At 41.9% G+C, this 13,758-nt stretch overlaps 1 protein-coding gene across 2 annotated transcripts in view; it reads right to left on the bottom strand.

Annotated features, from left to right (window-relative positions):
* dhx38 (DEAH (Asp-Glu-Ala-His) box polypeptide 38) overlaps window positions 1–13,758 on the bottom strand; it is a 99,604-nt gene that overhangs the window by 79,292 nt on the left and 6,554 nt on the right. For both annotated transcript variants that reach the window (XM_069901302.1, XM_069901303.1), the window contains exons 2-5: window positions 11,965–12,327; window positions 10,073–10,257; window positions 2,125–2,271; window positions 315–492 (exon numbers count right to left, since the gene is read on the bottom strand). In XM_069901302.1, coding sequence (XP_069757403.1) covers window positions 315–492; window positions 2,125–2,271; window positions 10,073–10,257; window positions 11,965–12,263 — 809 coding nt within the window. In that variant the 5' untranslated portion in view covers window positions 12,264–12,327. The remainder of the gene's footprint in view (window positions 1–314; window positions 493–2,124; window positions 2,272–10,072; window positions 10,258–11,964; window positions 12,328–13,758) is intronic.

Genomic DNA, 13,758 nt, shown 5'->3' with positions numbered 1-13,758 from the left:
TATTTATGCCTTATTTAAGATCAGTTAGCACAGTGCAGTTTGGACCCAAACACAAGGCATAAACAGGTCTATTTCCTCAGCTATTCATCGACCCACCATGGGTAAGTGTTTACAATGATCGATTTCACTGTCAGAATGGTTTTTCAATAATAATTGTTGCCGCAATCATTACTGGTACCCAATTCCTTTATTAACAACAGTTCTTTTTTTCCCTATCACCCAAGAGGCCTTTTCTAGAAAGCAGAAACAGCGGTCAATACCATACCACTACAACCAACCTGTTTAAAAGCAATTTTTAAAAAAAAATTACATACTTTTCTTTATCATGCCTTTCAGTGTCCCGACCTGAACTTCGATAACTTCTTTCACTCTTATCCAAATCCCTTTGAGAAGGAGTCGGAGATGGAGATTCCCATTGTGATCGATGTGAATAATAACTTCCATTCCCACTGTCATCATCATCCCAGCTAGATCGAGAAGGAGTAAGAGCATCTATAAAACAAGGTCATTTTAACAGTTACAGAACATTAAAATTGGACCCCTTTCATTTCAATCCAAGTCACCAAAGTATTGTCCACCCACATTAGCTGTCGAATCACTGAACCATACCTTGGTCTGCATGGACAAGTTGGGCAGTAAGGGCCATTTCCATGCTGTAGAACTCCATGACTAGAGTTCTGCAGCATGAAAATATGCCCTCAAGTCCAAATTGTCCATGTCCACCAAGCTAGTGGCAATTGTCTGTGGTTCACCCATATCTCTCAACCTTTCCTATCCACCTGTCTAAATGTCTTTTGAACATCACAATTGTCCCCACTTCTTCCACTTACTTTCGCAGCTTGGTCCATGCACCCACCCACTTTGTGATGGTGCCCCTCAAGTCCTTTTTAAACCTTTCCCCTCTCACCTTAAATACATGCCTTGCTGTTTTCAATTCTGTACCCTGGAAATAAGACACTATGATTATTTACCTTATCTATACCCTTTATGATTTTATGAATGTCTGAGGTTCCTCGTTATTCTCAGCTATTTATCCTTTCCTTCAAGCCTACGAATTGGTGTAAAATTTTCATACATCTTTTCTGTACCTTTCCTCCAGCTGGGTTTCCAAAATTGTGCACAATATTCCAAGTGCAGTCGTACCCAACATCTTGTACAGCTGTAACATGACATCCCTGTGCCTGTACTCAACGGCCTAACTAATGAAGGCAAGCATGCCAAAAGCTTTCTTCACCATCCTTTCTACATCACTGTTTTCCATGTATCTGTACCCTTAAATTTCTCTGAGAGACTCCAACCTTTCTCATTCTTCAAAACTCCAGTAAATTAGGGAAATCTTGCTCATCCTCATCTTTTCTTTTTTTAAATACTTTATGATTTTCAAAACTTAAACTCTAACAGGCCATTAAAAAGATTCCGAGAGAGTCAGATCTGAAAGTAATTAAGCTAAATTTGTACTCAGCCTTAATTAGTCTTCATTTCACCCCATTATAAACAATGACATTCTGCTTCCAGTTCAGGGAGCCATCACTTCAGAAAGATGAAAGGCTTTAGAGAGAATGCTAAAGATATTTACCAATATGATTCTCAGAAAGAGAGATTCTAGTTATCTAGACAGACAGGAAAAGCAGGAGTTGTTCTGTTTGGAATAGAGCGAGTTTCAAAGGGATCTGATGAGGTATTCAAAACCTTTGAAGGATTTAGCAGCCATAATGAAAAAGGCCCCACTGGTATTAGAGTCAAGAACCTGCTTACGTCAAATGAGGGCAACTGGCAAAAGAAGTTGAATTGACAAGAGGATTTTTTGCATTTTACAGTCCTTAACAGGTCTTGAAATGCACTGTCAGAAGTAGTAATGAAGGCAGATTCAATTGTAATTCTCAAATGTTTCTGAAGAGAAAGAAGTTGCAGGGATATAACAAAATGGCAGGCAAGTGAGAATAGCTGGATTACTCTTACAAAGAACCAGAATGGACTAAATATCTTCCTTTCCAATACTGAAAGGTATAACCATGGTGTAATCTATGAAATCGGTATTAATTCCATGTATCATCATTAATCCTCCTCAATAAAATTGAGGAGGATTTTCTTTGGTTCTAAATATTGATCAATATATATGCTCACCTTTCAGTCTGTGCCGGGGTGTGTCTGGTTCATCTTTTCTGCCATTTCTACTTCGATCTGAGCAATTGTCTCTGTACCCTCTATCACTTCGCTCTGACCTATCTCTGTCCTTGGATCGAGAGGAGCTGGACCTGCTCCACTCTCGATCTGAAAAAACAAATAAACATATAAGGATTGAGCTACATTTTTCTCCACATGAAAACAAGCTACAGTAGAATTCTTAAGAAACTTGTATTTTGTAGAGCTAACAAAGTTGTAAAGGTGTCCAAAAGATTATGAAAGGATATAAGGTATTCACTAGACTGATTGATGAAATAGATCACATAAAATTGAGAAATAAACAACAATTTATTGCAGAGTAAGTACATTGTTCTACTGATTATTTAAATTACCTTAAATGTTGTAAATCTCCATAGAATGAAGTAAATAAAATGGCACATGCACTTATGTAAAAGTCAATGCCATATAAAAGTCAACTTGCTATTTTGGCCAAAAAAAATCTGAAATTTTCCATATACAGTTCCTCATGCAAAATTTGACCCTAGTCTCTCACCTCAGCCCTGACCTTCAGCAGGCCAGATGTCCTGACACCTTGATCATGAACCCCTGCCTCAGCCCATGCTGTCCATCTATCGGAACTCCTGGCAATGCAAATACTTATCGTGGCCAAAGTACTAACTATGTATTAGTTGACCCCGCAAACTTACCATTAAAAAATGGTCAAAGAAATTAGACTTTAATAGGAGCATACATAGTATTTAAAGTGTAGTTCATAGCAACCATTTACATTCTATACACCAGTTTTGACATACAATTAATAGGAAATTACAATTTTTCACCATTTTTACATGGGGGAATGAGAGAGAGAGAGAGAGAGAGAGAGAGAGAGAGAGAGAGAGAGGGAGAGAGAGAGAGAGAGAGAGAGAGAGCAAGTGCTAGCGAACTGATAAGGATAAGAAGCTTGCGTTAACAGTGGCTTAAAAATCTCAATCTTGAGAGCTGAGAATTGAATTAACTGACTAGCAGCGGGAGGCAGCTTCCAAACCAATGACCTGGAACAACAAGAAAAATCAAACAACAAATTCCAAATTACAACAGCAGAGGTTTAGAGATGAGTAATTGATTCAGTTTTCAGAACCCAACGACTAACTCACTAACTTCCCTCGATCTTAAAAATGTATACTCTCTAATACCCCAAGGTTATAGTGATTTGGGAATCACTCCCCCCCAACCATGCAGGGCCTCAACCTGTAGTTCTACCCAGCCGAGACCCATGTCCCAAGAGAGGATCCCAGTACAGCAGAAACAGAGGCACTGGCCTGGATGGCCATCCTACACGCCCACTCAAACAACACGCGACTCCCAGCCCAGTTGCCAGCGAAAGCCGCAACCCAACCAGCAGGCCAAAGGACGACCAGCAGACCCTGAGAGTTTGCAGGCAGAATCCCAAGCAAAATTGCTCCAGGGCAAGTAAGATACATGAAAGAGGAGGAAGGCACTGATCCCATTAAGAGCCTGGAAAAGGACCAGAGTAATAAAAGCATGGGCCAACAAAAAATGGTAGTTTACAGTAACATGAAACCTCCATGAAAGGAGATGAAGTGAGTAAGGGAATGATGATAATCTCGCTGCCCACACTTTAATATCCTAAGCGTACCCTTCATGTTAACCCTCTCCTTGACCTAAACAGTTGCAGGTACTGGCCAAATCTAGAGAAGCATGTTGGTGACATCATCCGTGAGCAGTGTCAAACCTTGGGGTAGTCTTATACAGTGAGTATAGCTCAAACCTATATTTTGTGGAAATTCTGAGGTCATCTTATACCGAAGGTACCTTTCCAATACCATGGTACTGTGCTTGGAAAGTATCAGGTTCAATGGGTTCACAGAGAGACATAGAGTGATCTATTTTATCAATCAATCTAGTAAATTAATCCAATTGTCTGATTTGTTACGATCAAAGGTAATTTTATTGAACATACAGGAGATAAACGAGACGACGTCAAACAATACACAATTACTCTATAATTAAAAAGACATTCACATCTGATAGAGGTTGGACTCCGACACCAGTGGCTGCTTGCCTTACCACACTCTCCCACATGTTCACATTTCAAAGACAGGAACTCTCAAACACACTCTCGATTCCCTGTACCAACGTTGGGTGTGGCTCTTTGAAAGTACTGATCTGTTGCAGTACTACTGTTCAACTCACTGTAGTGCACACCTTACCTGCAACTCCTTCAGTGATGTTCACTGTAGCAACCTGACATTGAGCAATACCCAGGTCTTGGGCCAAGAGGCAAAGAGAAAGAAATGTGGCATACATCAATATTTATACTGTTCTGAGCTGGGCATCTGGTCAATAATGACACTGAACCATTTAAATGAGCCAACGGTAAAGTGAGAACTAATGAGTATCTAAAATCCAACCTTGATTGGCAAGTGATGCGACTTCTAAATGTGTTTCAGACAGGGAGGTCATAAGACCCTCCTCAATCCACAATGTTCTAGGCAGAGAAATCACAAACCACATATGGCAAGTGTCATTGCCAGACAAGTAACTTCTCTGGCAATGAAAATTAACTTTAATGGATGTGCAATCTCAATCCTTCAAATTTTAATATGTATTGGAAAATTTAAAATATAAAAAATCTATTTATTTCTCTCTTTCTTCTCTTCCCCCCCCCCCCACCCCTCCCCAACAACCCAATTGGTCTTTCCCTCAGTTTTGCTTTGGTTCTTAAGTTGGCATTGAATTAGCAAATATATGAAATGGGAGGCTATTAAGATCACTGTGCCCATACTGGTCAAAAGAGTGCAATTCAATTGAATATGCCCTTCCAGCACTTAACCTGTTACTGTGCCAGTTATAATCCCTTAAAGCACACATGTCAAACTCTGGCCCGCGGGCCAAATTTGGCCCGTGATATAATTATATTTGGCCCACAAGATCATTTCAAAAATGTATTAGAGGTGGCCCGCCCTGCAGCGAGAGCCGATGCTGTTTTTTGGTAATGTCACCCCCACCATCCTCCCCCTTCATTGCACATCCTTCCCCATTGTAACACGAGAAATTGTAACACGAGAAGTCTGTCGATGTCATCAGCCGGCATGCCGGTTGGAAGGCTCCCCGCACAACCAGTCACTTCTCCCATCTGTCGAGCGGTACGGCGGATTGCCGAGCGCCTGTGATTTCCTGTCAGCGCGACGGGCATGGCAGGCTGCGCACGGCCCCCAGGCAGCGCGAGCCCCGCACGACTGGCACCGGACGGCCCTTCCACAGCGCAAGCGCACTTCTCCCGGTCGCCACGGCCTTCAGCGCTTGCACCCGCGCGGACCCCAGGGACGGCTGGTTCGGCCCTGCACATGAAGAGAGAGATGGTGGCTGTCCACAAAGGCTGATCAGCAGCGCGCTGGGCCTGAGTGGATGGGTAAGCAGGGGTGGGCAGAGGGTGTAGGTGAGGAGTAATGGGCAGGGGAAGTTATGGTGGTGCGAGGGGCAGTTAGAGGGAGGGATGAGTAGAAGGAGGGGTGGATTTCTTTGGCTTGGCTTCGCGGACGAAGATTTATGGAGGGGGTAAAAAGTCCACGTCAGCTGCAGGCTCGTTTGTGGCTGACCAGTCCGATGCGGGACAGGCAGACACGATTGCAGCGGTTGCAAGGGAAAATTGGTTGGTTGGGGTTGGGTGTTGGGTTTTTCCTCCTTTGCCTTTTGTCAGTGAGGTGGGCTCTGCGGTCTTCTTCAAAGGAGGTTGCTGCCTGCCAAACTGTGAGGCGCCAAGATGCACGGTTTGAGGCGATATCAGCCCACTGGCGGTGGTCAATGTGGCAGGCACCAAGAGATTTCTTTAGGCAGTCCTTGTACCTTTTCTTTGGTGCACCTCTGTCACGGTGGCCAGTGGAGAGCTCGCCATATAATACGATCTTGGGAAGGCGATGGTCCTCCATTCTGGAGACGTGACCCATCCAGCGCAGCTGGATCTTCAGCAGCGTGGACTCGATGCTGTCGACCTCTGCCATCTCGAGTACCTCGACGTTAGGGGTGTGAGTGCTCCAATGGATGTTGAGGATGGAGCGGAGACAACGCTGGTGGAAGCGTTCTAGGAGCCGTAGGTGGTGCCGGTAGAGGACCCATGATTCGGAGCCGAACAGGAGTGTGGGTATGACAACGGCTCTGTATACGCTTATCTTTGTGAGGTTTTTCAGTTGGTTGTTTTTCCAGACTCTTTTGTGTAGTCTTCCAAAGGCGCTATTTGCCTTGGCGAGTCTGTTGTCTATCTCATTGTCGATCCTTGCATCTGATGAAATGGTGCAGCCGAGATAGGTAAACTGGTTGACCGTTTTGAGTTTTGTGTGCCCGATGGAGATGTGGGGGGGCTGGTAGTCATGGTGGGGAGCTGGCTGATGGAGGACCTCAGTTTTCTTCAGGTTGACTTCCAGGCCAAACATTTTGGCAGTTTCCGCAAAGCAGGACGTCAAGCGCTGAAGAGCTGGCTCTGAATGGGCAACTAAAGCGGCATCATCTGCAAAGAGTAGTTCACGGACAAGTTTCTCTTGTGTCTTGGTGTGAGCTTGCAGGCGCCTCAGATTGAAGAGACTGCCATCCGTGCGGTACCGGATGTAAACAGCGTCTTCATTGTTGGGGTCTTTCATGGCTTGGTTCAGCATCATGCTGAAGAAGATTGAAAAGAGGGTTGGTGCGAGAACACAGCCTTGCTTCACGCCATTGTTAATGGAGAAGGGTTCAGAGAGCTCATTGCTGTATCTGACCCGACCTTGTTGGTTTTCGTGCAGTTGGATAATCATGTTGAGGAACTTTGGGGGACATCCGATGCGCTCTAGTATTTGCCAAAGCCCTTTCCTGCTCACGGTGTCGAAGGCTTTGGTGAGGTCAACAAAGGTGATGTAGAGTCCTTTGTTTTGTTCTCTACACTTTTCTTGGAGCTGTCTGAGGGCAAAGACCATGTCAGTGGTTCCTCTGTTAGCGCGAAAGCCGCACTGTGATTCTGGGAGAATATTCTGGGGTGGATAGGGAAGAGGTAAAAGGGGAGGGGCAGGGCAAGTAGGGGAGGGGTGATTAGAGGGTGAGAGACAGGTAGAGGGAGGAACAGGTTGAGGGGAGAGGCAGTAGAGGGGCGTGTATATGATGGGATGGGTAGAGGTAGAGCGAGTGGAGTGAGGGGTGAGTAGAGGTTGGGTAAAGGACTGGTCAGGTAGAGGGATGGTGGGTCGAGGGTGAATAGAGGCCTAGAGCCTGAGGAGTGAGCAGGAAATGCTGAGTCCTGATGCAGGCCAAAATGGACACAGCCTGTGAATGCTGACTACATCTCCACAGGGACCAAATAGGTTTCCCTCAGGTCAAGCAAAGGGTGAACTTGAGCTACCTACTCCTGACCTGTAACATTATCCTCCTAAAGTTATATCCTAAAGTTTAACATTACATATGTTGAAAGAAGAGAAAACATACAGATATTGTTGAAAATTTTCAATAAATATTTAGTTTGGCCCTCGACTTAGTCCAAGTTTTTAATTTTGGCCCTCCGTGAATTTGAGTTTAAAACCCCTGCCTTAAAGAAATAATCATCCAGCCAGATATCAGTTCATTGTCCCCCTAAATTCATTTGACCAAATTATTTTAAATCAATCTTGCCTGATTTATGACCCTACAGCTGAACAAATTCTCACTTGCACATCCTGAATCTTTAATGACAATTCTTAGATTAGATCAGTTATGAAAAGAGATATTTTCCCGATTCATTGCTAGCCCAGAACCTCTGTAGATACTGCAGACTTCTTCCTCTGAATTTCAAAACACAAAAAATAGGAACGAGCAAGTTTCAAGATTCCTTTATTGTCATGTAATAAAGACAGCCTAATATTACACGGAATTTGCTTTCATCTGCCATATGGCAGACAGATTCTCCATCAGCAGAAATTGCCTGAAGCGCCTCTTACATTCCAAGAGAAGAAAGAACCCCCATCCAACATTGCTGCAGCTCCTGTTGCCTCACAGAGTCCAGTCCAAATCATCAGCAGCCCAAATTTCAGATCCAAATCGCCAACATAATCAAAAAACCTTCAGCACCGTTGGCATTCCTCTCATATCCCCGGTTCTAATACCTGGTACCCCATCAGCCAGTCAAGCCAGACTCCAGCAGTCCACAGCCTGGTATGAATTCCTCAACTGCAGTCACCAGCAGCCCACATCCTCCTCAGGTTCCTTCTCACGAGTTGCTGACGGCCCACCACCTGTGTGTTCTTCAGCCGCAGATCCCCTCACTGATCCACCGCCGTGGTCAATGTGCTGTGGGTCGTCTCCTCTGGTTCTCCTTCTCAAACCAGTGTGTACAGTAAACTCTGTTTCCCTGAAGTCTGCAACCCCTCATGCCATCTTGGGCGCAGATCCCGTGGTCGTAGAATTTTAAATAAAACCACTGTTGGCTCCATTAACAAGTCGTTTAAAGCCTGTACAGAGCTGATGGATTGGGCGGTTGGATCCTGTGGGAGCGCTGTGCCTCCACTGCAGTTCTGCACTAGTGGCAGTGCTGCCGTTAAGCAACTCCGGCAACACCGCCATTTTCATTGACTAATCAACTACTTATTCATTATGTATTACCTTTCCAATGCATCTTCTGATTTATCTATAATCACAATGCAGCCATTTTTCATCTTCACAGTTCACGTTCATTTCTCCATTCACCACCCATCCCACTCCCTTCAAAATATAAGTTCCTCACCCAAATCCTTGTATTGTCACTAAATGAGGTCCCTGCCATCAAATACCTATTTATTCTCATACCAATAGATTACCCAATCCCACGTGCTTTAATTTTGCAAACTTCCTTTCTGAATGTCAAGATACACAACATCCATTTGTTCCCCTTTATCCATCCTGCTAAAACCTCAAAAAAATTCACTAAATTATAAAAAGTGATTTTCCTTTCATAAACCCACCCAGACTTTATCCAGGCCCATTATTGTTTTCCAGGCATTCTCAATTACATCTTTTATGTAAGATTCTTGCAATTTCCCTCTCCACTGATGTTAGACTAACAGGTCTGGATGGTTCTCTCTCCTTTTTTTTAAAAAAATAAATGTATACTCCTGCAATGACATTTCCTGCTCTATAATCATTAGGATCTGCTTCAGAGTCTAAAGTGTATTGGAAAATGACTGCCAATGCATCCAAAAAGTATAAAAACATGAATAGTTATTGGTGCACATACACCACTCTGAGCAAAAGCTGGCTAATTACATTTTCTCTGACTTAATTGCAATTAAAAGAAATAAAATCTTGTGGAATTAATTTTATCACATAATTTGGTTACTTCAAATTAAATTTCAGGAATCTTGTTTAGCAAAGCAATAGGCCAATGAAAGGCAAACAGGTGCCATCAGAAAACCTTAATTGACTTTTCCTCTATCTGAAAAGTAATACTGCATTTCTAAGTGTCATGCTAACATTACTGAGCATCATTTGTTTTATTTCAGGTGAAATTAATAATATAGTAATGTGTCTTTTTTTAACTTTATTTGAAATGAATAATTCTAATTTAGTATCCATGCAATATGACACTTTCATATCTTTTGTTGGCAGCTCTCTGTATTCTGCATTATAATTGTTCCCCCAAGCAATTATGACACTTGTGCAGATTTAAATTCTTGAAATGTTTAAATATTAAGAGAATCAAGGGATACGTGTTTAGTGCAAGAAAGTGGTATTGATGTAGATCAACCATAATCTTACTGAGAGTGCAGGCATAAGGCTACAAATGGCATACTCTAGCTTCCATTAATGTTCTTATGTTGTGTGACATGTATAACAAATTATATCAAACTCCCAAAATACAGCAGAGCTGGAATCTCAAAATACAAGTAAAATTATATAAAAAAAACTTGATTTGCCATAGCAACAGCAATGAAAAAAGTTTTTTTTTAAAGTTTACCTCTGTCCCTCCTTGATTCACGATCTCTATTTCGATCCTTTTTCTTTTCCTTATCATTGTCCTTTGAAGATGCGTAAACTCCGTGTTCTCGGCGATCTCGTTCTCTTTGTCGATGCCGTTCCTTAAATTCCTCACTAACACCACCTGTATGTGAAGGTGTCTCTACACCAGATATACGATAATATCTGCAAGGAAAAGTTCACCTCTGAATAATGTTCATATGAATATCCTGCAATAATTTTGTTTAAAATTGTTAACTTAAATATGATGCATAAAATTGTAAGAAATGAATTTTGAAGTCAAAGCAGCATGTTCACACAATTTTTATGGCAATAATTCCTAGACTATTATTCCAAATTTAATGCAAAAATTGCTGTATAATCCTTGCAAAAATATAAACAAATAGAAGTAGAATCCACTCATTAAATTAAGCCAGAACATTCTGCACTGTGCACTTGCTCAATGAAATTATCCTGGGCCTCAATGCTAGAGGCACTGAGGCTGGAGGGTTTCGACCAATACAAATAGCATCTGGGGAATAGGGAATAGGTTGGGGAGGATGATGGGAGGTGAAAGCAAGGCCTGCAATGAAACAGGTACTAGCTTGAGCAACTTTCAAACTTAGAATCTGACCCTTCGCCCACTATGTCCATGCTGACCATTGTGCCGACTTACAGCAATCCCACTTGCTTGCATTAATTCCATATCTTCAGGGCATTGCTCATTCAAGTACCTGTTCACTTGCTTCCGACATCTACTACCTCCTCTGTCAACTAATTGCAAATACTAACTATTCAATGTGAAGAATTTACCCCTAGATTGCCATAGAACACTACAGCTCAGAAAGGGCCCTTTAGCCCTTCCAGTCTGTGCCGAATTATTATTCTGCCTCATCCTTCTGACCTGCATCTGAATCATATCCCTCCATCCATCCATGTACCTGTCCAAATTTTTCTTAACTGTCAAAATTGAGACTGCATTCACTATTTCAGCTAGCAGTTCGTTCCACACTCCCACCACTCTGTGTGAAGTCCCTCCCCCCCCACTAATGTACTCTTTAAACTTTTACCATTTCATTCTTACCCCATGTTCTCTATTTTATCTCACATTCCCCTTTAAATTGTCTCCCTCTCACCTTAAATTTATTCCCTCTAGTTTTAAATAATCTTACCATGGGAAACAGACTGGCCATCTATGTCTCTCATAATTTTATATATGTCACTCACATCACCTCTCAGTCGCCTTTGTTCCAGGGAAAACTGATCCAGCCTTCTCTTATAACATAGCCTTCTGATTCGGGAACCATTCCTGGGAATCTTTTCTGTAAATGTGCCATGGCCAATGTCAGCAAACATTCCATCAGCCTTCTTCACCACCCTGTCCCACCTGTGTAATTGGTTTGGGGAAACTATATATTTGATTGATTTTCATAGGAAGTCTGTGATCAAGGTTTCTTCCCTAACATTTAAAAGAATTTACACATTTTTACCTAAAATAAAATGGGCAGCATGGTTCGCCTAGTGGTCAGCGCAACGATATTACAGCACCAGCAATTGGGACTTAGGTTCAAATCCTGTGCGCCTGTAAGGAGTTTTTATGCACTCCAAGTGTCTGCATGGGTTTCCTCAGGGTGCTCCAGTTTCCTCCCACCGTTCAAAATGTAGCAAGGGTTGTAGGTTAATTGGGTGTAATTGAGCAGCACGGGCTCATGGGCCGAAAAGGCCTGTAACTGTGCTGTATGAATAAATTAAAATTTTTATCTCATTTGTGGCACATTACCATGTTTGAAAGGGAAAGGATAAATGCTTTTTCCAAATCTGTAAACATAAAGCAGGAAACAGAAAAAAATGTTCTTTAAGCATCAACAGTCTTATGTCACTAGAGTATCTTGCCTCTCTTTTTTCCCAGCTTTGCGATCACTCTCAATAGGGGCAAAGTCTTCCTTTCCTTCCTCCCAGTCTTTGTACGATGACACCTTAGATTTCTTCTTTTCTTCTTTTTCTTCTTTCTCTTCCTGTTCTTTTCTCTTCTGAGCAGCCAATATATCAAGCCCCAGTAGCGAGGTCTTTGGTGCTGGGGCTCGAAAAATATGCTGATCCTCTGTGGCACTCTTCTTTTTTATTATCAATCCCCCAATCTGATTGCCAGGGTCACAACCCTCCAACCTATGAATGGCATCATCATCATTCATGCTTGAGAGCAGGAACACACAGATCTAGGACTGTATTATCTTGGCAGGAATTATCTGAAGGCCTCTAAAAGCAAGTTATAAAGCAGGTTAATGAACAGATAGACAAAATTAATCAAGTCTTTGTTTTTTATTCTATTAGAACAAGACAACGATTAAAATTCAACTGCATGAATAGAGATAGTAACTGCAATGTTTTACTACTTGGTAAAGTGGCATTTCATTGAAACATTTTGAACATTGAAAGGCATGGACAGAGTAGATGTAGAAAGGTTGTTTCCCACGGTGGGAGAGTATAGGTCAAGTGGGCATAACTTTAAGTGAAGAGCATCCACTTCGAACAGAAATGCAGAGGAATTTATTTAGCCAGAGGGTTGCAAATTTGTTGCCATACGTGGTTGTGGAAGCCAAGTCATTGGGTGTATTTAAGGCAGAGATTGATGGGTTCTTAATTAGCCAGGTCTTCAAAGGCCAAGCAGTGAGGTTAATGGGTAAAATGGTTCAGCTCATGATTGAATGGCTGGGCAGACTTAATGAGTTGAATAGCCTATTTCTGCTCTTTTATGATCTTGTGGCCTTATCCTACAATTTGGAATGCATTGAAACATATATATATATATTATATATATATATATATATATATATTATATATATAAAATATATATAAATATACACACAGAAGATTACACGTTTGTCAGTGAACTATCTTTTCATTCAGGTACAAGGCCATCAAAGCTCACCTTTATTAAACTAATAAAGTTTTGACATACAAAACAATATTGTACAGAAAGGAAAAAAGGGTTGCTCAGTTACAACCTAATGACTCTCAATGCCCATCATAGCAGTTAAACATTTCTCAATTATTTTCCCATAACAAACATTTCTTTGTGGGAGCAAAGAACACAAGATTAGAAGTTACAATTATTGCATCACAAAAGTCCCTTTCACACTTGCAAGTGATCCCAGGAATCAAACACCAATCAGCCTTTAAAGTGGCAAGTATAAAAGCAAAATCAGCTCAACGATGTCATCTCACACCAGGGATTGACGGCCTCAACCTCTAGTACACTTGCAATTAGCCATCCCTGGGGTTAGAACTGTTCTACCTTCTACCGGTGACGTCATGATGCATCGAGCGATGGTGGACCTGCCCTAAATCCTGATCAATGTATTATGATCTTATATTTGAACAAAACTAATCATGCATAATTATAACTTAATTAAGCTTTACGTACAGCACAGTATGAGCCCTGTTGTTATTATGCCAACCTTTATAAACCTATATCAACCTTTATAAGGGACTGTGCAAGCAATAAATTAAAATAGCAGACAATTTTTGAACAGAGTTGGAAAGTTGGTAGCGTTTTAGTGCACAATTTATACAGCGTGGGAAAGTTGATAGTACTATCGCATACAATTTATAAATATGGGAAAAAGCGATGGCAGACCTGCTCTCCCAGAATTCTACGCGGCCAGAGAAAGGGCCGTATGCACGGCT

This window comes from Narcine bancroftii, chromosome 10 (assembly GCF_036971445.1).
Source record: "Narcine bancroftii isolate sNarBan1 chromosome 10, sNarBan1.hap1, whole genome shotgun sequence".
In the NCBI taxonomy this organism is placed as follows: domain Eukaryota; kingdom Metazoa; phylum Chordata; class Chondrichthyes; order Torpediniformes; family Narcinidae; genus Narcine; species Narcine bancroftii.
Note: the sequence above shows the minus strand (reverse complement) of the source record. Positions and strands in the feature narration are given on the sequence as shown.